The sequence below is a fragment of the Coptis chinensis genome, chromosome 7 (genome assembly GCF_015680905.1).
Source record: "Coptis chinensis isolate HL-2020 chromosome 7, ASM1568090v1, whole genome shotgun sequence".
NCBI classification, from domain to species: Eukaryota; Viridiplantae; Streptophyta; class Magnoliopsida; order Ranunculales; family Ranunculaceae; genus Coptis; species Coptis chinensis.
The window spans coordinates 321835-347676 of record NC_141462.1 but is presented as its reverse complement, the minus strand read 5'-3'; the positions used below and the strand labels follow the sequence as shown (position 1 = coordinate 347676).

At 36.0% G+C, this 25842-nt stretch overlaps 3 protein-coding genes and 1 pseudogene across 3 annotated transcripts; 2 read left to right on the top strand and 2 right to left on the bottom strand.

Annotated features, from left to right (window-relative positions):
* Positions 1-243: 243 nt before the first annotated feature.
* LOC147484938 (CDK5RAP3 protein homolog) lies at positions 244-5197 on the bottom strand. Its single transcript, XM_086570594.1, has 10 exons — positions 5058-5197; positions 4796-4930; positions 3675-3769; positions 3496-3590; positions 3242-3377; positions 2955-3104; positions 2268-2834; positions 1386-1594; positions 1139-1271; positions 244-605 (listed from the first exon to the last, which is right to left on the bottom strand). The coding sequence occupies exons 1-10, from the start codon at positions 5116-5118 to the stop codon at positions 477-479; spliced, it is 1710 nt and encodes a 569-aa protein (XP_086426720.1). The 5' UTR covers positions 5119-5197; the 3' UTR covers positions 244-476.
* Positions 5198-6865: 1668 nt separating this feature from the next.
* LOC147484937 (FT-interacting protein 1-like) lies at positions 6866-10449 on the top strand. Its single transcript, XM_086572422.1, has 2 exons — positions 6866-7433; positions 7800-10449. The coding sequence occupies exon 2, from the start codon at positions 7948-7950 to the stop codon at positions 10339-10341; it is 2394 nt and encodes a 797-aa protein (XP_086428548.1). The 5' UTR covers positions 6866-7433; positions 7800-7947; the 3' UTR covers positions 10342-10449.
* A 635-nt stretch (positions 10450-11084) lies between these two features.
* LOC147484936 (large ribosomal subunit protein eL6-like) lies at positions 11085-13447 on the bottom strand. Its single transcript, XM_086572854.1, is given in 5 exon segments — positions 11085-11463; positions 11555-11610; positions 11613-11735; positions 12907-13013; positions 13088-13447. Coding segments are annotated over 5 exon segments (693 nt in total). The 5' UTR covers positions 13339-13447; the 3' UTR covers positions 11085-11307.
* Positions 13448-19390: 5943 nt separating this feature from the next.
* On the top strand, positions 19391-22333 carry LOC147484935 (uncharacterized; annotated as a pseudogene).
* The last annotated feature ends 3509 nt before the right edge of the window (positions 22334-25842 follow it).

The window sequence follows — 25842 nt, the reverse complement described above, 5'->3', positions numbered from 1 at the left end:
CATTTAGTCTACGCATAATCTCAGGCAACAGTGACACTTCAAAATGGCCAGTAGTACTAAAATCTCTGTGAGATCTCTTTGTGAAACCAGTTTCTACTGTCTTCATCCCACATTCCCACTGAAGACTATTGGAACCAGTAGCTTATAAAGTCCCCACCTAAATCTCCTCCAATGCCCCGATGATGCCACCCTAGTATTGCTTCACATACACAAACTAGAAATAAAAGAAATTACACGCAACAATGAACTGATTCCTACTAGATTGCTATTTAAAAATCACACCTATAATTGGAGAACTTTTACAGGTTAAACCAAGCACCTTTAGAGAGGTAATTCTGACTTCTGTGACAGACACAGACTACAGACAACAGATATTCAAAAATGGGTGAAACTTTGAGCTATTCTATTATTTTGTAATGGCTTAAATAGAGAAACATAATATCAGGTTAAAACTATAACTATATGGAATTCCAATTTCAAGCACTGCTGCTACTCAACAAGCTGTTTATTTCTCCTATAATATGGACAGGCCTCCCATCAAACATGGATGATAGTGTACTCTCACACAACTTCTTCAAGTCCCTGGTTCTGATCAGTGCCGCTTCCTGCAATTCCATGACATAGTATTTCAGCGCAATGCAGAGACTAGAACATCTGTATCTTGAATATAATAGTTCTTAGAATGAGATGTTATACTATAACGGAAACCAAGTAAACTGATGACTAAGAATGAAGTAGATCTGACAGACAAATTTTTGTTGACCACATATGGATGTGTTATAATATTAATATGGACACAGCAGAGTTGTTCAAGTAGAATACTTCTCGGGGAGGAGTGGGTGAGAAGAGTGGCTATAACTAAAACGCCTCAAGTAGTCAAATTTTCCCCAAGAAATGTAGAGTGCTTCTCAAAATGGTATCAGAGTGGTCAATCACTAAATATCGCAGCCTCAAATCTCCATTATGGCTCTAGCACTGGGGCAAGTGTTGTAATATGCAACTTTATGTGTGTGTGTCTGCCCCTTGTTAAATCAGTGGTCCCTTTGATAAGCATTTTTGTGCCTCTAGATATCAGATTCAATAACACATCTTATTATGTTATGCAGTTCCTTCTGAGAATCAAAGTTGTGAGACTCACTTGCTTTGGCCATGATGAAGATAATGCATTTTGCAGCTCCATGCGCTTCGCAGATAAATCCTTCAAACTCTCTTTCAACTTCACTTCGCGATGCTTTTTTTCCTCCAATGTAGCTACCAGTCTCTCTAGAAACCTAATCCAAACGTATATAAACAACAGCAAAACTAACTTCAATCACACATCACACATAAAGGTGAGCAAAAATAAGAATCAGACTGAATAATGAGCTATGTACACAATGTAGCACCTTTTAGAGTTCAGAATCATGATCAAATCCCGTGTTTTCCGTTCGGTAATCACAGAAATAGACAAAGATGTATTGGTTAACATTTGCTGAATGACATCTGAAGTGTATTGCTGCATCAAGAAAGGAGCAACTGCCTGGACTTGATGCTGCAGAGATGAGGTCTCTTCATTCCTCAACTCCGCCACTCGCTGATCTAAAAATGCTTTTAACTAGGAATAAAAAATAAACACCATGTTAAGCTAGAAAAAAAATAAAGGGAAAGACGGAAGACATATAAGAAGAGGACATAGCAAATCTCAAGTCATGAAGAGCTTTAAGTAAAAATGCGCAATTGTATTATCACAATGTTCTAGATATTATACTACTTATCTTACCAGTTAGGTAAAGTAAGCTGTGTATGGTTATACTAGAATATAGTCATTAAAGATAATTTTTTTATTGGTAAAGTGAGAATATCATTATATCAAAATTCAAAATTAGGTCGAGAAACCTAATAGTACCATACCAAAAAAAAAACAAATAAAAGAATGAAAAACCATTAAAAGCATAGCATCCCAATCAAATATCCCCATATTAACTAAATGATTATGAGAATTCAGTTGCATTATTCCTATGTTACATGGACACGCCATATTTTAAAAATAATCTGTGTCGGATAAGTGTCCATGTCGGACACACACGGACACATATTGTATGTAATATACCTCAATTTTTGACATTTTGCAGTGTTAGACACTTCATATCCATGTCGGATACGGACACACATGTCCGTGTCAATGTAACTTAGCATTATTCTAATGTTTAAGCTCATTAATTGACTGACAAATAGAGAGGGGTGGCTAAGCTGAATCTAAACAAAAAACTAAAAAGAATAATAATTACCTCAAACAGATCATCAAGAATCTTATTCCTATACTCTGTATCTAAAAGTTGACTACGTTGTTCTTTAACATCCTCAACCAGGGTTGAAGAATTTGGCGCTATGAACTGAGAGTCATTGTCAGTGTCTGGCAAGACAGCACTTTCCAGTGACTGCACTTGAGTATTTTCAACACTTATATCCCACAAAATCTCTGATTTTGACGTCACCAGGCCGCCTCCTTCTGTTTTATTTACCAAAGACTGCTCAGGTTCCATGCAATCATCTGCAACATGCACGGCCTCATCAGAATTTATGATCTCGTACGGTCCAAATCCATTGCCAGCATCTGTTTCTTCCACAGTTCCAATGTCCCAATCAATATGGGAACTGTCCACAGAGAAATCCCAATCAATATTATCTATGCCAGCACCTGCTTCAGCTACGAGCTCCTCAGTCAGAGGGTAAGAGGCATCATGATTTAATGGATCAGTTACCGACTCATGGCCCTCAGTGCCCAAAGATATATTAAGAGATGGGGAATTCTCCCTCAGGTCCCTCAAATTTGGTAGCACGGATCTAGATGTTTTCTGTAATCACAATAAAATTAAGTGTGTTACGAACATGAAATACAAAAAAAATCACTGTTCATTGCATATTGGAAATATGAAAAAAAAAAAGTATCCACCCGCAGAAACCTTCAGTGTTACCTCATTTTCAGTATGGACTTCTCTAACAAAGTTCGAATAATACTCCATGGCCTGTGACACTGACTCACCATTTATGATATCCAAAAACTTGCTAAATATGACGGGAAGTGATTTCGCAGTCTCTAAAAGTTCCAATCTTACATTTTTCCCCTGCATACACAAGGAGTTGAAGTTTGATTTGATATTTCTTCCCTAGTGATAGAGAAAAAAAATTGCCGAAAGAAATCCAAGACAGCAAACTAAGAAGCCAAGTTTGAATTAAGTTATACTACATCAAGAACTGCAACCTGTAGTCCGAGGTCTTGACAGGCCTCTGAATATTTAGCTGCAGATAAAGCTGCACTTCGTTTGATGTCAACCTCCTTCCTATCCAATTCTGCCATCTGTTGCTGGATCTTCTGAACCTGTTTCTTAAAATACGGGCTAAAAATAGCAGATGAATGGGAAGGTATAAGCAAGAGTAGGAAAAAAAACATCATTTCATACATATTGTTCATGACCAAATTTGCAACTTTGTGAAAGGATGTGTTTAGTCGCTTACATTTCATAACTAACATTTTGCACCATTATCTGAGCAGCCTCACCAAGGAAGATATGATCTTTCTCAAAAGCTCGCACAATAGACTCCCATTCACCCTATTGAAGAAGTAAATGATTAAACGAAACATACACAGAACAGTCTTCAGAGAGGAGGAACAAAATTCCATTCATAAATCTTACAGCAGAACCTGACAGCCGACCAAAAATATTCCGGCTTTCTGAAGTTGATTTCATAAGAATGTCATATATCTTTTTTGCTTCAATGTACCCAATCACTGAAAATGTGTAGAAAATATCAGATCATATGTATACCTGTTCAATCATATGTATAAGAATTAAGCTTTGGCCTACAAGCAACTTGGCCCATAACTATCCAAAACTGTAATTTGTCTATGACGTTTGATGTAAAAACTCAAAAAACTTCATAATTTGACTCTTAACTTAATAACTAATATAGCATACACCTACCCTTAACACCTCTTATCTAATTCTCCTACCGGCTACCAAGAACTTCTTATTCCAAATAAAGTTCTTCACCACTTGCATCCTGTAGCACTATACAACAAATCTATTGCTCTTTTGTAACCTAGTCCAATATATGGAAATCGTTAACGTACATGCCTTGATAAGCTATTAAACCTGAAGTGAACTATGTTCGTGACTTCGAGAGCATTTAGTCTCTTAAGTCAACATGCTTAATTGGAATCCAGAGATTTAACATTTATATTTTATAAATATTATGTCTTCATTATATATAATTACAATGAAGCTATTTTCTCCAATGTGATCCTTTTAATTGAACCCATAGTACAAAATATCCCGATATATCCCGATATTTGGGGATATCTATCCATATTTCAGAAAAAGATATATAAATATCATGATATGTTTAGAGATATATACGACTACAAATATCGGTGATATTTCAACGATATTTGTGGTATTTGCGATATTTGGAGATATTTTTGTGATACTTTTGTGTATATAATAATTTTATTTAATATTTACCATTATATTTTAAATAAATATAAATAATGTATCATGATATATTAATAAATATCCACAATATCCACGATATTTTTCGATATTTTGGATATATCCACGATATTTGCATGTGAAACAATGTCAAATATCCCCAAAGAGGGGGATATATCCACGATACATATCCAGAAATTGAATATCGATAAATACCCATATCCTGATATTTTGTACTATGATTGAACCTATAACAAAATTCCGACAAATATCGACAAAAAAACTTGGCATATCGTGAAATAATAAGAAAAAGTTTAAAATAATACCTTGAGAATCTAGGGTTTGAAAAAAGGGATCAATATTCTTAGGAAGTGAAGTAAATGACGTGGAAATCTTTGCTCTCACTGTATTCAAACGTTTCCTCCAATCCCCTGGAATTTTCTTCCGGTCCACCAACCATTCTTCATTCATTCATTCAAATCAAAATTCCAGAAACAATAATAATAATAATAATAATAAATCAATGAAATGAAATTCGAATTAAAACATGCACAAATTAAGAATTTGGATTTTAATTATGATGATTACCTCCTAAACGAGAAAATGTTATGTCGATTGGAAGATTACGAACATCAGATTGATCCTGCATTTTTTTCGTGTCCAAATTATTAAACAATTTTTTTCAATTCAATTATGAGCTACACTTTGTTTCAGTAATGAAGTAAGTTCATTTAAAAGGGCCTGGTTTTGAGGCCCACGATAATAAGGCCCATTTAAGTGTTTTTTTCATGTTGATAACAAAATTCCAAAATGGAAGTTAAATTTTTATACCTCTAGGTAGGACTGAGCGGAGAGGGAGCTATCTTTGGGCATGAAAAAAAAAAAGATTGTCGAGGTGACTTTTAAACCTCAAAAATTTGAAATTTTGAATAATAATACGTTTAAAAATTTGTAAAAAAAAAAAGCGTCCAAACATATAATGAAACATATCGTCATAAGTTTAAAAAAAAAAAACCGGATAACTTTGTTGCATTACAAGTTTGGAATGTTAATTTGTCATAATTGTTCATTAAAAAAAAAAAATTTTTTAAAATAACACTTGCTAATAATAGTTCTTGATATTCTTTAAGTATGGAAGGTTCAACTTAAGTTGAAAAACTTTTCATTTTGAAGTTGCATCATACCTTTTTATAGTATGTTTTTTCATTTAAAAATATGGACTTTATTATTGTGAATTAGTTACAAGTATCATAGAATTTGTTGTATTAACATTAGGTTTGAAAGTTTTTATTATTCAAAAGTGAAAACTCTCAATTTTCCTTCATAGAGACTTGCATTGGGAATACTCTAACCAAATTTAAGGGATGTTGATTAGTGCGCAACCAAGAACCAACTTTATGCGAATGGAATAAAGCCAAGGCTCCGTGCTCTACATGCTTTATGTCTGTCACCAATATATATCGGACACTCTAAAAGGCAGGCAAACAAAGAGTATTACATTTCATATGCATGCATCAATGCATCATTACCTTTTCTTTTAATATAACCTGTATCAAATTTACAAGTAGTTCATTGCTCGGTTTTTCATTTTCAAAGTACAACTCCACCTCAAGTTTGTTAAGACGAATATCCAGACATGGGTGGTGACTGGTGAGATGAAACGCCATGGTGCCCACCAATTTTAGAAATGTGAAATGTGTAACCAAATATCACCATACCTCCAAAGAGTATTTCTAGCTAGGAACATCATCAAGAGAAATCTTTCGCATTCTAGTGTATTGCAGCAACACATATACTTCAGAACGCAAAGGCAGTATTCGAGTAGAAGATCCTAGTACCTCCTAACAATTTATAATGGCCATTTAAAAGAGATTATTACTTATATTATCGTATTACGTTACAACAACTTGAATGCTCTTTTATGTAGGTCACTGTTGCACTATAATGTAGGTCAACTGTTCCCATGAACAATGTAGGTCACTGTTGCACTATAAACAGAAGAAGCTTTTGCAAACGGTGGAGGAGATTTCTTTTATGTATTTTAAGTAAAGATGATCAGTACTCGTGCAATTAAAAGATGCAGAAAAAAGTAGTATTTGAGGTGGCAAATAAAGGGTGTTTCTGGACTTAGAAACCATTGGAAGATTGGATGAAGAAAGTGGTATTGACTAAAGAAAATAAAGAGATTAAGTAAAGAAGAGAATAATTAAAGAAGCATATTTGTCAAAGCACGGCAAAGATGCAAAGCTTTGCTTTTTCCAGTGCCCCCTCATGCTTCTTTGCATTTCCTTTCCCTCACATTTCCATTAACTGCTAAAGTAACGAGTGTCCCTAAATCATCACAAAACTGATTACTATTTGTATTGTTAATCCCGAGATAGAACAAAGTAAAACACACATCATAAGCAAATCATCTTGGTTTAGAAGTGTTAGGGGAGCTGGGAAGGAGGTTTAAAATATTAATCATAGGTGTTGCTAGGCTCGTAGTCATGAAATAAAGTGAGTTTAACTCACTTTGCCGCTTTTTAAACAAAGCACATGTTTTCTCTTCACCTTTCTCCAGCACAACAACTTCAAGAACCTTTGCCATTTGAAACTATTCCTTTCTTTGAACTTTTATATTCCTATATAGGACAACTTTGCTTCAGAATAGAGCTTTGAATTTCTTACGGAGTCTGCTTCTAGCTGCAGCATGTCGTGAGATAAACTAAAATTTGAACTTATGCTCAAGGACCACAAAGGAGCATTCGTCAGTTTCCATAAGCAAAGTATCGAAACCTGCAGTGTCGAACACGAGCAGAATTTTAATTTTACCTTGAGCCGACTTAGATGCACCTACTACTCTTTAGCAGGCGTCCTCCAACAGATAAACTAAAATTTGAAATCTGTCAGGAACCAGAGGCTCCTCTTCAAATTCAACTATAGACTCTTATCACCATAGGAAGACACTCCACGTACAACAAGGTAACGTAGAACTAAAGACGTTTTGTAAGTATGTTTCAATTATTTTGTAAGTATGTTTCAAATTTTTTGGTAGATAAAATCAGAATGCTCTGATGAGTCTGACCAACTTCTCTCTGTATTGATCTGTTGCTACTACTAGTATTACTAGTTTAGTACTACAGAGCATAGTGTTAGGCTGTTAAGAATATCTTGCGCTGCTTCAACCAATAGCACTGGCTCTGCTGAGACCTCCTATACGTACCACTATAATTTTTGTACACATAACAAGTCTTAATGCTTTGGCTTCTTCTGAAGTATTTACTTTTCTTTCTTTCTTTTCACCCATGATAGAAGAGCTGTAATAACTGATAACATTTTCACATCCAGATTTGGGCACCAACTGCTAAAGAGCTAAAAGGATATCAAGAAATTGATTGCAAGTGAGAATCAAGACACAAAAAGATAGAGAAATAGCACGGCTTTCAATCAATCAAGAACATCTGTGAATCCTGTCTTACTAAGTGAGCAGTTAACCATGCAGCAGAACCACGCACCAGTGCAGCCTAACCAAGAAGACTTCATATTGAAGGACACCAGTCCAAAACTTGGAGAGCGATGGCCAGGCGGAGGAGTACGTGGTGGGGGAGGGTGGATGGGTGGAGACAAATTTACCAGTACATATGACCTTGTCGAACAGATGCAGTATTTGTATGTTCGAGTTGTCAAAGCAAAAGAGCTCCCAACCAACTCCATCACAGGGAGCTGCGATCCATATACTGAAGTGAAACTTGGGAATTATAAAGGGACGACAAGGCATTTTGAGAAGAAGACCAACCCTGAGTGGAAACAGGTATTTGCTTTTTCCAAAGACAAGATACAGTCGTCTGTGCTCGAGGTTTTTGTTAGGGACAAAGAGATGGTGGGGAGAGATGATTACCTTGGAAAGGTGACATTTGACCTTAATGAGGTACCTACTAGGGTTCCACCTGACAGCCCATTGGCACCACAATGGTACAGGCTAGAGGATCGACGTGGTGAGGGCAAAGTAAGAGGTGACATAATGCTCGCTGTTTGGATGGGAACACAGGCTGATGAGGCCTTCCCAGAGGCCTGGCACGCTGATGCAGCTTCGGTTCATGGAGAAGGCGTGTTTAATATACGTTCCAAGGTATATGTCTCTCCTAAATTATGGTACCTCAGAGTTAATGTGATCGAAGCTCAGGATGTACAGCCAAATGACAAAAGTCGGGTTCCAGAGGCTTTTGTGAAAGTTCAGGTTGGCAGTCAAGTTCTCAAAACAAAGGTATGCCCAACTCGCACCACAAACCCACTTTGGAACGAAGATTTGGTCTTCGTAACAGCTGAGCCCTTCGAAGAACATTTGGTCCTCACAGTTGAGGATCGAGTGCACCAGTCAAAAGACGATGTATTAGGGAAGATAACATTGCCACTCACCTTGTTTGAGAAGCGACTGGACCACCGCCCGGTTCATACTCGCTGGTTCAACCTCGAAAAATTTGGGTTTGGTGCCTTGGAAGGTGACAAAAGGAAGGAGCTACAGTTTTCGAGCAGAGTTCATCTCAGGGTATGCCTTGAAGGTGGCTACCACGTACTTGATGAGTCAACTTTGTACATAAGCGACCAACGCCCTACTGCGCGGCAGCTATGGAAGCAGCCAATAGGCATATTGGAAGTAGGGATTCTAAGCGCACAAGGGCTGCTCCCAATGAAGACGAAGGATGGACGAGGTAGCACTGATTCTTACTGTGTAGCAAAGTATGGACAGAAGTGGGTACGAACCAGAACCATAACCAACAGCTTTACTCCCAAATGGAATGAGCAATATACATGGGAAGTGTATGACCCTTGTACAGTGATCACATTAGGAGTGTTTGATAATTGCCACTTGGGTAGCAGCGACAAACCAGGCGGTAGTAGCACTGCAAGAGATTCAAAGATTGGAAAAGTGAGAATACGGCTATCAACCCTAGAATCAGATCGTATTTACACAAACTCGTATCCACTTCTTGTTCTACACCCATCTGGGGTGAAGAAAACAGGGGAGCTCCAGCTAGCAGTGCGATTCACTTGCCTCTCTTTAGCGAACACAATATACCTCTATGGTCATCCATTACTGCCAAAGATGCATTATCTACATCCCTTCACGGTTAACCAACTAGATAGCCTAAGATTCCAAGCCATGAACATAGTGGCCCTGAGGCTTGCAAGGGCTGAACCACCACTTAGGAAGGAGGTTGTTGAGTACATGCTGGATGTGGATTCTCACATGTGGAGTATGAGAAGAAGCAAGGCCAACTTCTTCCGCATTATGTCACTGTTGTCCGGGATGATCACAGCCAGTAAATGGTTTGATGATGTTTGTCAGTGGAAGAATCCGATCACCTCAGTATTGGTACATGTTCTGTTCCTGATATTAATATGTTACCCAGAACTCATTCTTCCAACTCTCTTCCTGTACATGTTCCTCATCGGCATATGGAACTACAGAGCCCGTCCGAGGCACCCACCACATATGGATATCAGACTATCATGGGCAGAAGCAGTCCACCCAGACGAGCTGGATGAGGAGTTTGACAGTTTTCCGACATCCAAAGGTCATGATATAGTCAGAATGAGGTATGATAGGCTTAGAAGTGTGGCAGGAAGGATTCAGACAGTAGTGGGGGACATAGCGACACAGGGAGAAAGAATTCAGTCTCTGCTCAGCTGGAGAGATCCAAGGGCAACGAGCCTATTCATAGTGTTTTGTCTTTGTGCAGCTGTAGTGCTATATGTGACCCCATTCAAAATGCTGGCTTTTATTGCTGGTTTATACATGCTTCGTCATCCCAGATTTCGGAGCAAGATGCCTTCTGTGCCAAGCAATTTCTTCAAGAGATTGCCAGCAAGAACTGACAGCATGATCTGAGTAAAACTGATAATATTATCATGTTTCACCGCACTTATTTATGTTAATGCACGACTTCATCAAATCCACTTCTTAGATCCTTTATAAATTTTTAGTTTTGTGGTTCCACTTATCCTGATTTTTCTTTCGTTTGAAAAGAGATGTCTGCAACACTCATTGATAATAACTCGCCACATGCTTTTATGCTACTGAAATAAGTTATTCTCATGATTAGTTATAAAAAATACGAATCTCAATATTATGAAGACACAGTCGATAACCCAAGGGAAAATATGCCAGAAAAGTCTAATTCTAGAACCACCTCTTTCTATAAGAGTTTGCGGTGGTTATCCAGGAGAGGTCAAGAAGACCAATCTAGAAGGGAGAAGATTTTTGCCAATCATTATATCAACAGTATGACACGAGCAGAATCAAGAAAAATGAGCCAATGAGAACACAAGTTTTCTTACTAATGACTAGAATCTAGTACGCAAGGGTGAATATACAGTTTATGAGAACCGAGTACAAACAGGTGAAACCGTGAATATAAGATATGGTTTCAAAGAAAGAACACAGAAGATAGAAACTCAATGCCCAATTCCCAGTTTATAACTTCAAAAATTTCACGTGAAGTGTCAATAAAAGACAAAAAAGACCACATAGCAAGTACGTATTGATAATAGCACTTGGAGAGAAACAGGGAGGGTACTGGATGACAACTACACCCTTTCATTTCAACACATGCTGAATAATGAGGAAATAAGTTTTCAATCAAAACCAATACCATACCATTTCTGTCAAGAGAGCTTAAGAACCCAGGCTATAATATTCAAGACTAATAATTCAAAAACTAACATTGGTCTAGACCTCTCAATATTTAAAGATAACAAAAATAATTCAGTAAGACTGAAGTTACAAGTGTTGCTGACCAAATCCAAAAAGGGTTAAATATGAACCCCAACTTTGCAAAGCCCTGCACTCCTGCCTCTAGAAGACGAGCTCATGGGGTTTCATGCCTGACTTGAGTGAAAATCTTGCAGCCAAATATGTCTTTAACTCTGGAACTCCTTCAATTGACTTAATCAACAAAGCATCCACAGCTTTCTGATCATCTTTCTTCTCCTGTGGGAGGACGTTCTTTTCCTATATTTCATTAAAGATTAAAGAAATAAGAAAACAAATCAAAGTGAATGATGTGTAATGACAATGGGACATGTAAGAATAAAGAACTGACCTCTTTATCTGCTTCCAGAAACTCGCCTTCTCCTTTCTTCATCTTCTTTTGGCTTCCTTCGCAAAATATTTGTCATCAAACTTTTCAATATTTAAACCAGAAATGTCAACCTTGGTAGAAGTTCCAATGACATATGATTGGTTGACACGCCTTAGAGGAACACCATTTATTTTGAAAGGTCCTGCAGCAGTATAATGAAGAGTGTATTGGTTGAAGCACAAGAATGTAGTAAAAGTGTAAAACCAAACGAAAACTGAAGATGCTAGAAGACAAAACTAGCTATCAAATTACCAATACAAAGCAAACTGTTATAAAGCATCCATACTCTAAACCTAACTTGGCAAAATCAAAGTGTCTCGCAACAAACAAAAGCTGATTAATTTAGAATTGTTGGGAACTTGAGAGGAAAGTTAACAAAGCACCATAGTGAAGCCACGTAACATAAAGGGGGCAAGCACAATACTTGACAATCCATTAAGGCATTAAACTTAAGAGTACTAATGGAAAAACAGACATGGACACCATTCATTCACTGCATACTAGTTTTACGCAAGAACTTATATAAAGTAATCTACTATGTGACAAAGGTACACAGACATTAACTCAGTCCACAAGAAGTATCAAAAGATTAACCATGATGTACGAAAATTGTTGGCAATTAATAAAGCTCATGACGGACGCCACAAGCAAACAATAGTGTGAAAGTGTGTAGACACATAAAAATCCTTAAATTGACGCTTTAGTGGACAAATTGCTTAAGTAGCAAGCGAAGTCGAATCTTCAGTCCTAAATAGAGTGAAAGCATTGTCAGCGACGAATCACTTCCTTAAATTTGCAGCAGTGAATAGGTATAAAACATAACATACGGCACATGGGAAGACAATTCTTTTTTCATTAAATTTTCAAATTTTGAAATGTTGAAACTTCAAAGTCACAAGTCCATTATTCGTGAAAACAAAATTTAAGAGAAAAACAAAAGAAAAACAAAGGAAAAAAACAAAAACACAAGGGGTGAAAAAACTGTTAAGAAAAATCTTACACCAAAAAGCTTGTGAGGCACATAGCATACAAAGAAGCAAGCAATTACTAATTTGAACAACGGCATTGCACCACCAGCCACACCATACTTCATATTATACTAATATGCAGATAATGAGCTATCTGACTCTTTTTCACTATTTATTCTTTCTTTTCTTAGTGTAGTTCCGTCCACTGGACAAGTCGAGCTACATCATAGTATCAACTTTCTTTTAAAATATCTACTAGTTTGTGTGTTTACAAATACAAAAAATTAAGTTGATCAATTAAATCACTAGCAGACTGGCAAAACAACCCCACTTGCATAAATTTACCAGTAACAAGAAGTAACCCAGAAGAAAGCTGGTTCAAAAACACAACTCTTTTCCCCTGAAACCTTCCAGCCAATATAATCAAAACCGTTCCAGGTGTAATACTTGGCCTACAATAAAAACCCAATGAACACAAAAGCCCCTAAAATTAATAATAAAAATGTGAGATGTGAAAAAAAAGTACCTGAGCTTAGTGGGCTGATGTTTACGTTTGTTAACAAAAGGTTTCTTAACATCATCAGCTGGATAAAACTTTGGGGGTTTTTCAGTTGGTTTAGTTTCCTCTACTTTCTTATCATGACGTGGGAATACACCACCATTTTTGGCTTTAATAGCCCAAAGACCACGTTTGTGATACATTTTCGACCTTGAATATTTCCCTATCCCACGTATCAAATCTGGGTTTCTACTAGTAACTCTTGCTTTCAGCGCCATTGTTTGAGGTTGTATCTCTTTTTCTCTCTTCTCTCTCTCTGTAACTTTAAAATGAAAAACCCTAAGAAGGGTTTTAGACACCAGTTTGAGTTAACTCGTTCCAGTCAATCAACTGGGTTTGACTTTTGACGTTTGACTTTTTATGTGTATCAATCGGATTATGGGCTGGGCCTTTTTGGCAAGCTGACTGTCTAATGAAAACATCGTTTCAGGTTCTATCTCTTTTACTTAACTTAAACCCTAATAAGAATGCTTTTATACACCGGTTTTACAGTAGATGTTCGAGTCAATCAACTGGGTTTTGACTTTTGACTTTTTATGCTGTTCCTATTTTGTTTGCCTCTTGCTGGTATTTGTAGATTTTATCTCACTATATTAGAAAAATATGGGGTAGGAGGAATAGTGATTTGGTGTCACATTTGAGTCCGTCACAGGAGCAAAATTGTAATTTCCTCACTTAATTAAATTTCTAGCGTTGCCCACCCTTTCTCTCAAATTCATCTCCGACATCATCACACTCAAAACCCATTTAATGTTTTAACCCAATTTCGTTCAAAACCTACCTAACAGTTAAGGAATTTCTGAAGATTCAAACTTGCTCTTGAGGTAAATATTGTTGTTTATAATGGGGTTTTGAGTTTTTGAAGATTCAACTTTTTGGTCTATTTAGATTGCGGTTTTGAGTTTTGTTGTTTTCATGGGGTTTATTTAGAATGGGCTTAATCACGTACTGAGAAAACACAAATGTATATGTGAACACAACAACAATGCCAAAGATAGTACGTGAAGACATATTTGTTTATCTATCTTAGTGACCACTAGGATTGCTATTATGCGCCGCATTCTCTTCTGCTGTATATATGTGAATAATAATTGTGGTGGAAGTGCTTGAAAAAACAAGATGGTATCCAACACTATGAACAAATCAGCGAAAACAACAAGTTCCTTGATTACTCCTATTTCTTAATTAAGAGAGGCCGTTTTATTTTTTTAGTTTATTGGTATTATACAGTTCAAACCGATGGTCCTGGTCATCAATTCTGATCAGATAATACATATGCTTGCACTTGGCAAACCTATACTTTGATAGGTCTAATTATCTCTGTGTAGACCAGTTCAATTTGCTACTTCAAATTTGCAACTCCTTTTACTCTCTACACCTTTCAATGAATCTTCCAGACATTTATATCGATTTAGTCTGAGAATATTATCAAGATCTAAATGCAGACTTCTAATCTAAGTGGTCCAATAAACTTTATGATTATTGAAATTAATATCCATTTTAAGAAATTATGTTGGATTTTATTTTATTTTTCACTAATAAGGTGCTCATTTTGGTAATTGTTTATATTCTATTGTGTTTATATTTACTTATTATTATTATTTTTTTATGATTGGTTTGATTTATATATTTAATAATCATGTTGTGCATGTTCTTCTCGCCACCATTTATTCTCATTTGCACTCCAAATGGAGAACTCATTGGTACTTAACGGAATTCATGATCGGCTGGATCGGCAACAACTGAGACAAAGAAATCGACGCCAAAACATGATTGAGGAACAACTTTTTGCGCATAAGGAACGCGAACGTCTGCATCGGTGAGATAGAAGACAACAAATGACTGTTGAACAACAATCTATTGAACAAGAGCGGAAATATGAATACTATATGCGTCGAAAGAATGGTTTAACTGGCGGCCAAGTTCAACTCAATCATGATAGACGCCAAAAGATGAGTGAAGAACAACTTTCCGCACATAGGAAACGTGAACAGTTTGCGTCAGCGAGAGAGAAGGCATTGAATGACTGCTGAGCAACAATCTATTAATCGGGAACGGAGACGTGAGTACTATAGACGTCGAAAGAATGCTTCAACTGGTGAACGAGTCAAACTCGACCATGATAGACCACAAGAAGGCCCTACCAACTTCAAAGGACCAAACCAGCTACCTTCCCAGGGAGAATGCATTCAAGGCGTCGATCAGATTTCACAACATTCAGGTAATTGATTGCTTGGTTTATGTTATTTTGATTAATATATGCTTATTTATTTAGACTTTGCTATAGTTAATATTGTAGACCATAGCCAAGTACGGTCCCAAGAAGAATCTACCCAAGTTAAAGCTCAAAGTTCACAACATTAAGGTAATTAATTACTTGGGTTCTACTGTATATCTATGTAAACATCTATTTAGACTTTAGTATATTTAATTATATATTGTTGATTTTCATTATTTATGCACGTTATATTTTTTTACTTCAGGTGTCACTATTGTTGAGTATGACGTAAACATAAACCATTTGCTCTCTCTATTGAGGCAACATATTGAGTCAGAGTTTAGTAGATTCACTGGTAATTACTTACCAGTCACCCTTGAAGTTGATGGTCGTACATTTCGAGTTAATATTGGTATGTAGATTTTTATGATTATACTTCAATTTATTTCTTTATTAATTTGTTTGTTATATTTGATATTATTAGTTTATTATTGTTATCAATTCATTGTTGATATTATTACTAACTAATTTTTTCGTTTTTTTGAAAGTTGGTGATAACGTAGGAAATCCAAATATTGACTTAAATGATGTTTATATTGAGAATGATCTACTTCGTTCCCGACACACATTTACGGATGAAATTCATTCTACTGAGATAGCTACAACCATAGGTTCACTTCTCTTGGAATTTTCTCTAATCAATATACTAATTTCTTACTTAAATTTATATGATCTTTTGTAAAATATATGGCAGCTACACTAGAGAATAACATATTTTCATCCGATGGTATTAGATCAAGAAGGACATAATTGCGTTCATACCACAACAGTGCAAGAGGCTTTGAAGATAGCCCTTATATTGAACCGTTCAGACTCCAAAATTTTAAAACATGTCATCACTGTGGAGCAAAATTATTTCCTTCTGAGACAAGTAGTCTATGTTGTCTTAACGGGCAGGTCAGACTCCCTTTGCTAGCACCTCCACCTAAATTAGCATATCTATACACGTCGCAATCAGCTGATGGTATTCATTTTCGAGATAATATTCATTCATATAACCATGTATTCTCTTTTAATGGGAGTTCATATTGATGATGCTTTGGCAAATTGTAGAAATGGTGTGTACACATATCGTGCCAGAGGTGCCATATATCATCGGATTGGTGGTCTCCTACCACGACCTGGTGACCGGCCGCGTTATTTGCAAATGTATATTTATAACACTGACCATGAATTGGAGTACCGTCTAACTAAGAGAAAATTTCTTGATAGACGGGTTTTGGCTATCCTGAAAAAGGTGTTAAACTCAAACAACATATTCATACATATTTTCCGTGAGATCTCTCATTATGACATTATTAACAATATTCGTCTACACATTAAAGAGCAGCCACCTAATCGCCATCAATATTCACTACCAGAATCTTCGGAGGTTGCAGCTATCTTAATCGGAGGTGAAGAGCCAACTGACATGAATGAAAGAGACGTTATTGTTGAAGCGAGATTTGGTGATATATTCAACATCCCAGACACTGCGGGTTATTATGACCCTTTACAATATCCTTTATTGCATCCATATGGTAACTTTGGCTGGGATTTGCACATATTTTTTGATAGTTCACGTAGAATTAGTTGTCGAGCTTTTTATTCTTACATGCTACATATACATATCAATTTTCATCTTATATTATTAATAATTATGATTAATTCTTATATAATTAGGTTCAAGTTATACATAATGCTTACATATATGAAGTTCATGTTTGACATGTTCAGATTCGAGATAACCATCTATCGTTGTTACTCTGTGGCGGTAAACTTTTGCAGCAGTACGCAGTTGACAATTATGTTAAGATAGCAACTCAACAACTTTGTTTTACACGCAACAACCAAGATAAGATTAGGGCTAAACTATACCAAGGTTTACATGATTCTCTTGCTGCTGGGGTCACTAATACAGGTTTGCAACAAACACAATTGTTATAATTTATTTATTTATTATTATTTATACTTTTTTTTTTCTTATCTATAATTTATCTTTCTAGATTCTTTTAGGCAATGTTGGTCGTAGAATAATATTAACATCAAGTTATATAGGAAGTCCTCGCGATATGCACCAAGGTACTATGATGCAATGGCCTTGGTTCAAAAATTTGGAAAGCCTGATCTCTTTATTACAGTGACTTGCAACCCCAACTAGGATGAAATCAAAGAGAATTTATATGAAGGGCAGACACCGCAAGATCGTCCAGAAGTAGTAGTCCGTGCATTTCATGCAAGATTTGAAGAACTCAAAAATGATATCTTCACCAAAAACATCTTGGGCAAGGTAATAGCACGTGTTCATGTCATTGAGTTCCAAAAAAGGGGTCTCCCACATGCACACATACTCTTAATCCTTGATGATGATGATAAATTCAGCACTCCTGATGACAACGACAATATTGTTCGAGCAGAAATTCCAGATCCAAATTCAGAGTCTGTCTTATATGATTTAGTCAAGCGACATATGATTCATGGGTCATGTGGCTACCTTAAATAAGATGTTGTTTGCATGAAAGATGATTTCTGCAAAAAAAAAAAATCCAAAGGAGTTTGCTGAAGACACACTTCAAGGAAACGACTCTTACCCAACATATAGAAGAAGACATAATGGTCGGGTGCTAACTTTCACCAAGGGGTTATCTGTTGACAATCGTTGGGTTATCCCTTATAATTCTTGGCTCCTGTGGAAATATGATTGTCACATCAATGTAGAAATATGCTCAACAATCAAGTGTGTGAAGTATATGTACAAGTATGTGTATAAAGGCTCCGACTGGGTATCTATGGAGGTAAATTCCACGTCTCATAATGATCAAGATGAGATAAATAAATTTGTAGATGCACGTTGGATTACACCTTATGAAGCGCTTTGGAGGATATTCAAGTTTCCACTCAATAAAATTTATCCGTTAGTTTATGCCCTTCAAGTTCATCTTGAAAACATGCACCAAGTCCTTTACTTCGAGGGTCGAGATCTACGTGAACTGCTGTCACATGAAATGACCTCACGCACGATGTTAACTGGATTTTTCATAAAAAATGCATTGGACATCAATGCAAGACAGTATCTGTGTCGTGAGTTTCCTGAGCACTATACATGGAATAATTCGCAAAGATGCTGGGTTAAAAGATGGGGAGTTAACAAAGTGATTGGCAGGCTACACACTGTGTCACCTTCTGAAGAAGAAAGATTTTATTTAAAATTGTTGTTTGACCATGTTAGAGGCCTAACCTCTTTCAATGACTTAAAGATCGTTCGCTCTTACAAGTGCTCAACATTTAAAGAAGTTGCTGAGAGATTGGGTTTACTTGAAAGTGATAATGTAATAAGGGAGTCATTGTTAGAAGCAGCTACTATTCATATGCCTTCAGCACTCAGATGATGCTTTGTCACTATTTTAATACATTGACAGCCAGTGGGTGTTCGTGCTTTATGGAATGAGTTCCATGACTATATGGCAGATGATTTATCTTCTACAACTTGCTCCACTCACAAGACGAATCGTTTGCTCACAGAGTTAAATTCATTGTTGTCCCAATACAACAAATCTATTTCAGATTTTGATTTACCGTGCATATTAAAAACATGCATTCGGTGCTCTTCGGACTTCAGCATAATTATGGAGGAACGCCGAGTACCTATACCACCTGAAGACTTTGCATCCATTCAAAGTTTGAATGTTGATCAGCGAATTGCTTTTGACACTATTATATAATCAGTTGAACGTAACGAAAGTTTTGTTTATTTTATTGATGGACCAGGAGGCACTGGGAAAACATTTCTATACCGGTCAGTCTTAGCCTATTTGAGGAATGAGGGTCGCATAACAATTGCTACATCCAGCTCTGGTATTGCTGCCACAATGTTTTCAGGAGGTCGTACAACACACTCAAGGTTTAAAATACCTATAAATCTATGATCAACATTCACGTGTAATATAAGTAAGCATTCTCCCTTGGCTGAATTACTGCAAGAATCCTCTATTATCATTTGGGATAAAGCTACAATGACTCATCGTCACACATTTGAGGCTTTGGACAAAACCTTGAGAGATATCATGGATGTTGAAAATCCTTTTGGTGGTAAAGTTTTGGTGATGGGTGGTGACTTTCGCCAAACGCTACCTATTGTAAATAAAGGTATAATAGCACAAACTATAGATACATGCGTAACAAAATCAAATTTATGGAACTATGTAAAAGTCATCCGTCTTAGAGTGAATATGCGTGCATTGGAAGATCCTTCATTTTCCGATCTTTTATTACGTGTATGAGACGGCATTGAGACATGTATCAATGGTGATATGGTAAAGATACCTGATGACACGGTCGTACCATGGGTGGATGATCACTCTTTGACTCGGCTAATAGACAGTGTGTTTCCAGACATACAAGAAAATGTAGGCAATATAAATTATGTAGTCTAGCGGGCTCTCATTACTCCAACCAATGATGCTGCTGATCGTATAAACGAGCATGTTATTCAAAATTTTCAAGGATATGAAGTCACATACTACTCATTTGATCATGTTAAGAATGATGAACACCATTTGTACCAACCGGAGTTGCTTAATTCTATTAATCCAGGTGGGTTGCCTCCTCACATATTGACTTTGAAGATAGGATCACCGATAATGCTTCTCAGAAACATTGATCCCAAAAATGGGTTGTGCAATGGAACAAGGTTAATATGCCGCTATTTTCTACCGAACTTAATTCATGCAGAGATTGATACAGGTGGTTTTAAAGGTGCACCCGCTTTCTTGCACCATATACCCCTGAAGCCTAGCGAGGATCTGAAGCTTCCATTCAATATGATAAGAAAGCAGTTTCCGATTCGTTTGAGTTTCACTTTGACCATACATAAAGCTCAAGGGCAAACATTGCCTCGCGTTGGTGTTTACTTACCTGATCATGTATTCAGTCATGGCCAACTCTATGTGGCAATGTCAAGAGGTGTATCAAGACACACGACCAAGGTATTGGTCAAAAAGGGAAACCAACCAAGTTACTTGGGAACTTTCATGAGAAATGTGGTCTACACTGACGTGTTCTCCTCATTTAACTCCATATCACAATGATATTTCTTAGAGGTCACTATCTTAGTAGCTTTGAAGCTTCTATATACTTATCAAAAACAACCTATGTTCACAACTCTTATATATGGACATTGTTGTTGTTGTTAATTTATGTTATGTGTAGTCCGTACGGAACAAACATGTCACCATTGTGAAGTTTCATTCATTGGCAACTCTGTGTAGCTCTCTCAAGAGGTGTATCAAGACAAACAACTAAAGTGTTAGTTATAAAATGATACCAGAAACGTTACTCAGGGACTTTTACAAGGAATGTGGTTTACACTGACGAGTTCAAGTTATTTAACTGCAATGTGCATTGGCATGTCTTAGGTATTGTCCTCTTCTATGTATATTGTCTCATGTATATATATATACACACACAAATACAACTGTCTTACACATGTTCTATTTGATTTCATTGGAAAACAGATTCTGATTCGTTTAGGATTTGCTTTAACAATACCCGAGTCACATGGTCAAACCATTCCTCATTGCACTCTTACTGGTAAGTAATTAGATTGTGAATTGTCGTAAGTGAACTCTATACATAGTTTGTTCTTATTTTTTGTGCAGATTTATTATTATGTAAAAGATGTTTGTCCTCCAATGGTTCTATGTGTAACAAACCTGTTTTTCCTCAAGTCCCTTCGGTTCATACCACACATTATTGTTTCAGTTGGTAACCCTGATCCTAATTCAAGCAGGCTCGCCGTAACTCCCAAGTCGTCCTTTTCAGGCAAGACCTTTAGTAAGCTAGAAGGTTTTGGATTGCAGCAGTTGTCTTTAAAGAAGTTATCTCCTTCAAATTTGTTGAATTCTGTAAAGTTGCGGAGAGATGGTCCTCTTTGTCTAATGATGGAACATAGGGAGGCTGTTTGGAGCACATATAGTGCAACAACCAAACCGCATTCTTGCTATCCCGAACAGGCTTATTGACGAGGATGTCCCCAAGGGTTGGGAGTCAATGCCAGTTGTTAACAATGAGATCCTGCGGAGATATTTCTTGGAGCTAACAACAAACTTCCTTGCACCTTTCGGCCCATACTTGAGAGCTACTATGCCTTTTGAAGGAGCTTCGCCTTTCTTTGATCCTCCTCCTCCGCCTACATTTAATCTTTGATGAATTTCTTGAGAGCTTATCAGCCCTAGGCGATGGGAAGTTCTTATCTAAAAGGATGAGGGCTTAATTGGTCGGACCTATATAGGTAAGACACGCTAGTCTGCCGATGCCTTTTAGTGTTTTGCTATTGTTTTCTTCTTTCTTTATCATGTCATTTATTGAAGCGGTGACTCACGAACTGAATCGCTTATTTGGTATGTCTTGGTCATTTTATTCTCGTAGCTTTTTGAAAGAACACAACTTTATGCCATGGTTCGAGGAGAAGGCATTGTTCTTTGAACAAGAACATCATATACTATGGAGGCAAAGCGAGGTTGAGGAGTGAGATTCAACAATATCTTTTGAAAATGTCTGAATTGGAAATTGTTGATTCTTTCAATGTAATTGAAAAACATTTACTTGTAGAGATACAAGTAATATATTTTCTATATCACACAATTTTTTTTTAAAGTAGTGCTGGTTTAAGGCATCAGTTTAAATGACACAACCCTTTGCATACTAAATTATAATCTTTTTTCTTAAAACTTTCCGATTCTGAAGATTCGGGGCAATATTGCAGAATCTGTGGTGCGTGCCAAAAGCTCAAGGGTGATTTGCAAGCAGTGTTCAAGGTGCTTCCCAAGGACATGCAACAACTTCTACTTTTCAACCCACAAACGGCAGCCTTACTACAAGGTAGTTTGGAAGTGACTAAAGTCCCTGGGCACCCTTCCCTTCAAGTTGAGGTTGTTTCTCCCCATTCACCAAGGTAAAGCCAGATATTGTTACTTTGCATTTGTTAAAGGCGAGACCTTCCTCAATGCCAAAAGAAGACAGTACCTTATGACGGGATTGACTAGATTCTTTGATCACGGTGCTTTTGTGTTGTCAATGTTCAAATGAGTTTGTTTTACTCCTTCTTTGGTCTCAAAACTTCTATTGCAATTTCAACTAGCTTTTGCCCATATCGTTCTTTTCTTCTTTTGTAATGTTTCAACTAATTTTGACATGTACAGATGATGGTTTTGGTTTTAAAATATATAATCAATCAACTTTTTTGTCATTTCTTCGACCTTGATATTTAATTATGGCTTTGTACCCTATTTATTTTCAATGCAAGTGCAATCTATTCTTCTGCATTTCTTTCATTTCATTATTTCACAACAATATATATATTAACAGGTTCTCAGCTCCTTTAACTGATCTTCATGCCCCATACAGGACTTGGTTTAATGTGCAACGTACAATATATATAGATACCTAAAAAACTTATCACCCTATGATTAAGATGAAATCGATTTTGTTGGTTTAAGAATACTATTGTGTTTCCAAAACTAATACCATGCACGTACTATTAATGAGGAAACTTTTATAGTACATGGCCGGAATCATAAAAAGAAGTTTGACATTTGCAGTGTATATGTAGACTGGTTGTAGTGTAATTTCAAAAAAATAGGATGTGAGACGTGTGGTGCAAATGTGCAACTTCATTCCAATTCATATTGGTGAGGACGCTAGACCAGCCAAATCCTATATCCGCCATTAGTGGCATACATGCACACATTAATTGTAGTGATCTACAATGATATGATCATTGAATGAGACATTTCTGGAAAGTAATTTGAACATAGAATAAGAATTGAAATGAGTGATCAAGAGTGTTTGAAGGATTAAGATATTTGTATTTGAAGATTGAATTACAATTGAGTATGAACTAATTAAAATTTTATTGATCTCTAATGGTGGTTCTTATCCACTCTTTCTCTCTCCAATTTACAATATTTTTTATGGGGAATCAGATAATGATCTTCTTCTCTAGTTATGGTCTTTATATAGTATTTTCAAATAGTTTTGACCCAATCAGATCATGTCACGTGTTTATTATTCTTATTCTTCCTTTTCCTACTATTATTTTCGGTTCATACCTACAATAATTCAACTTATACATAGATATCTCAATGTTTAAACAAAATTAAAAACTGAAATATTGGTTTACGATATTTGCCCATGACATTAATGATCGATCTACCTAAACTGCTATAAAGAGTTTCGGTTTGGTTTTGGGTAAACATATACCCAAGAATACCCCTACTTATGACTCTGTTTGGCAGTGTGAATAGATAGTCTATATTCATGAATTGGTGACGTGATAGTCGTGTTTACTTTGTATAGGTGTTTGGTTTGTCTAAAACGTGGATACTTTAATAAACCCCTTGAATTGCGGGAACACAAAAGTGTGGATACGCAAATCCAAATGCTCTGTTTGGCAGTGTGAATAGAGAGTCCATATTCAGGAATTGGTAACATGGCAGTCATGTTTACCTTATATAGATGTTTGGTCTGTCTAAAATGTGGATACTCTAGTAAGCCCCTTGAATTGCGGAAACACAAAAGTGTGGATAAACAAATCCAAAGAAAAAGCCCAGATTCGCTAAAATGTGTTTTCTATTAATGAGAGAGAACAAATAATAATAAGTATAAGAAAAACACGTAAATAATGCTCTCCCTCTCTCTTTCTCCTCCTCCCCCCTCTCTCTTTCTCCTTCATGGAAATCTTAGTAATAGAACCATAAACCTTATGGCTCTGTTTGGCTGCAAGAGATATTGTATTATTTAACTATGATTAGGTGATACAAGTCATGTGATGAACTACTTGTGTGTCTGCCCATTATCCTGTCACATGTTTTACTTCGCTACTGTTTGGTTGACATTCAATTCACACCTATATACTCATTTTTTATATCATACAAAAAAAAAACTAAAAAAAAAAAAAAACATAAACAAAATTTGCAAATAAAAACTTAAAAACAAATAAAAACTCATAAACAAATAAAATGAAAAAAAAAATACTATAATTAAATATTGAATACATAAACACCCAATTGATTTATACAAAAAACATAAAAAAATAATAATAATCCCAATTTGATGAATAATGTGAAGATTTAAACACCACTTTTTAGAGAAAAATAAAATAAATGAAAAAACATAGTTTTAATGTGAAAAAATAAATAAGGCGGATCGAGATATAGAAAATACATAAGATTTGTGGTTCCATTACTAAGATTCTCATGAGAGAGAGAGAGAGAGAGAGAGAGAGAGAGAGAGAGAGAGTATTCTTTACGTGTTTTTCTTATTCTTATTATTGTTTTTATCTCTCATGGATAGAAAACACGTTTAAATGAATCTGGGTTTCTCTAATGTTAGCAGGCATTATGATACTCTCTAAGAAGGCAACATTGGATACATGTTAGATACTCGTAATGAAGTAACTCTAACACCCAAAGTTTCTAAAACTTGTTATTAGTGAACAAAACATAGTTGAGCATGTGGTGGTTTGAATGTCATATGTTCCCACTTAAAACAATGAGCTAATGATTGATGAAAGATTGTTGCATGTAAATGACTTAGAAGCTACAACAGTTTCTATTAAATATTGTTGGTAATAAGATACAATGATGGATGAGTATGTTATGTATTTATGTGTAACTAATCTTATTATGTGAAGTAATTTATTGTTTTAGTGAAGTATCCTTATTGTACCCTATCCTAGTTGTTTAGGATTTGCAGTATTGTTGTGTCCATGTCGTATTAGTCATCATGTAGATATGTTATGTCCTTGTGAACCAAGGAACACATGTGGTTGTTAGTTATATTTTATGTCTTTCAGTCTTTCAGGGTTTAGGCTAGAGAGAAATGAAATGCTTTGAATTAGTGTATGAGTGGTTATGATATTAACAAGGTCCTCATAAAGTTTTAATTCTAATAAAAATGAAGATTCTATCAAGATTTTGGAAGGAGGGGCGTTATTGGAGTTATGATTTTGTGGATAGATAATATATTTGTTCAACAAGACAAGGATAAAGATATTTAGTTTATTTTATATATATTTACCATGAGGTTCATTTGTGTACTTTAGTGAATGTTGTTGTTTCACTTCTGTTGTATCTTCACTTGGTATTTTTTCATGTATGGGGCTAAGAACGTCCGAAGAGAAACTTATGGTGAAGCATGATCTATTTGTTTGCTGACATTTCTTTTTGTGTTCAAAATGTTTTGTCATAATACCTGCTAACATTAGAGAAACCCATATTCACTAAAACGTATTTTTTATCCATTAGAGAGAAAAATAATAATAAGAAAAAAAACACGTAAATAATGCTCTCTCTCTCTCTCTCTCTCTTATTAATGAGAATCTTAGTAATGTAACCATAAACCTTATGTATTTTCTCTTTCTCAATCCACCTTATTTATTTTCTCACATTAAAACTTTGTTTTTTCA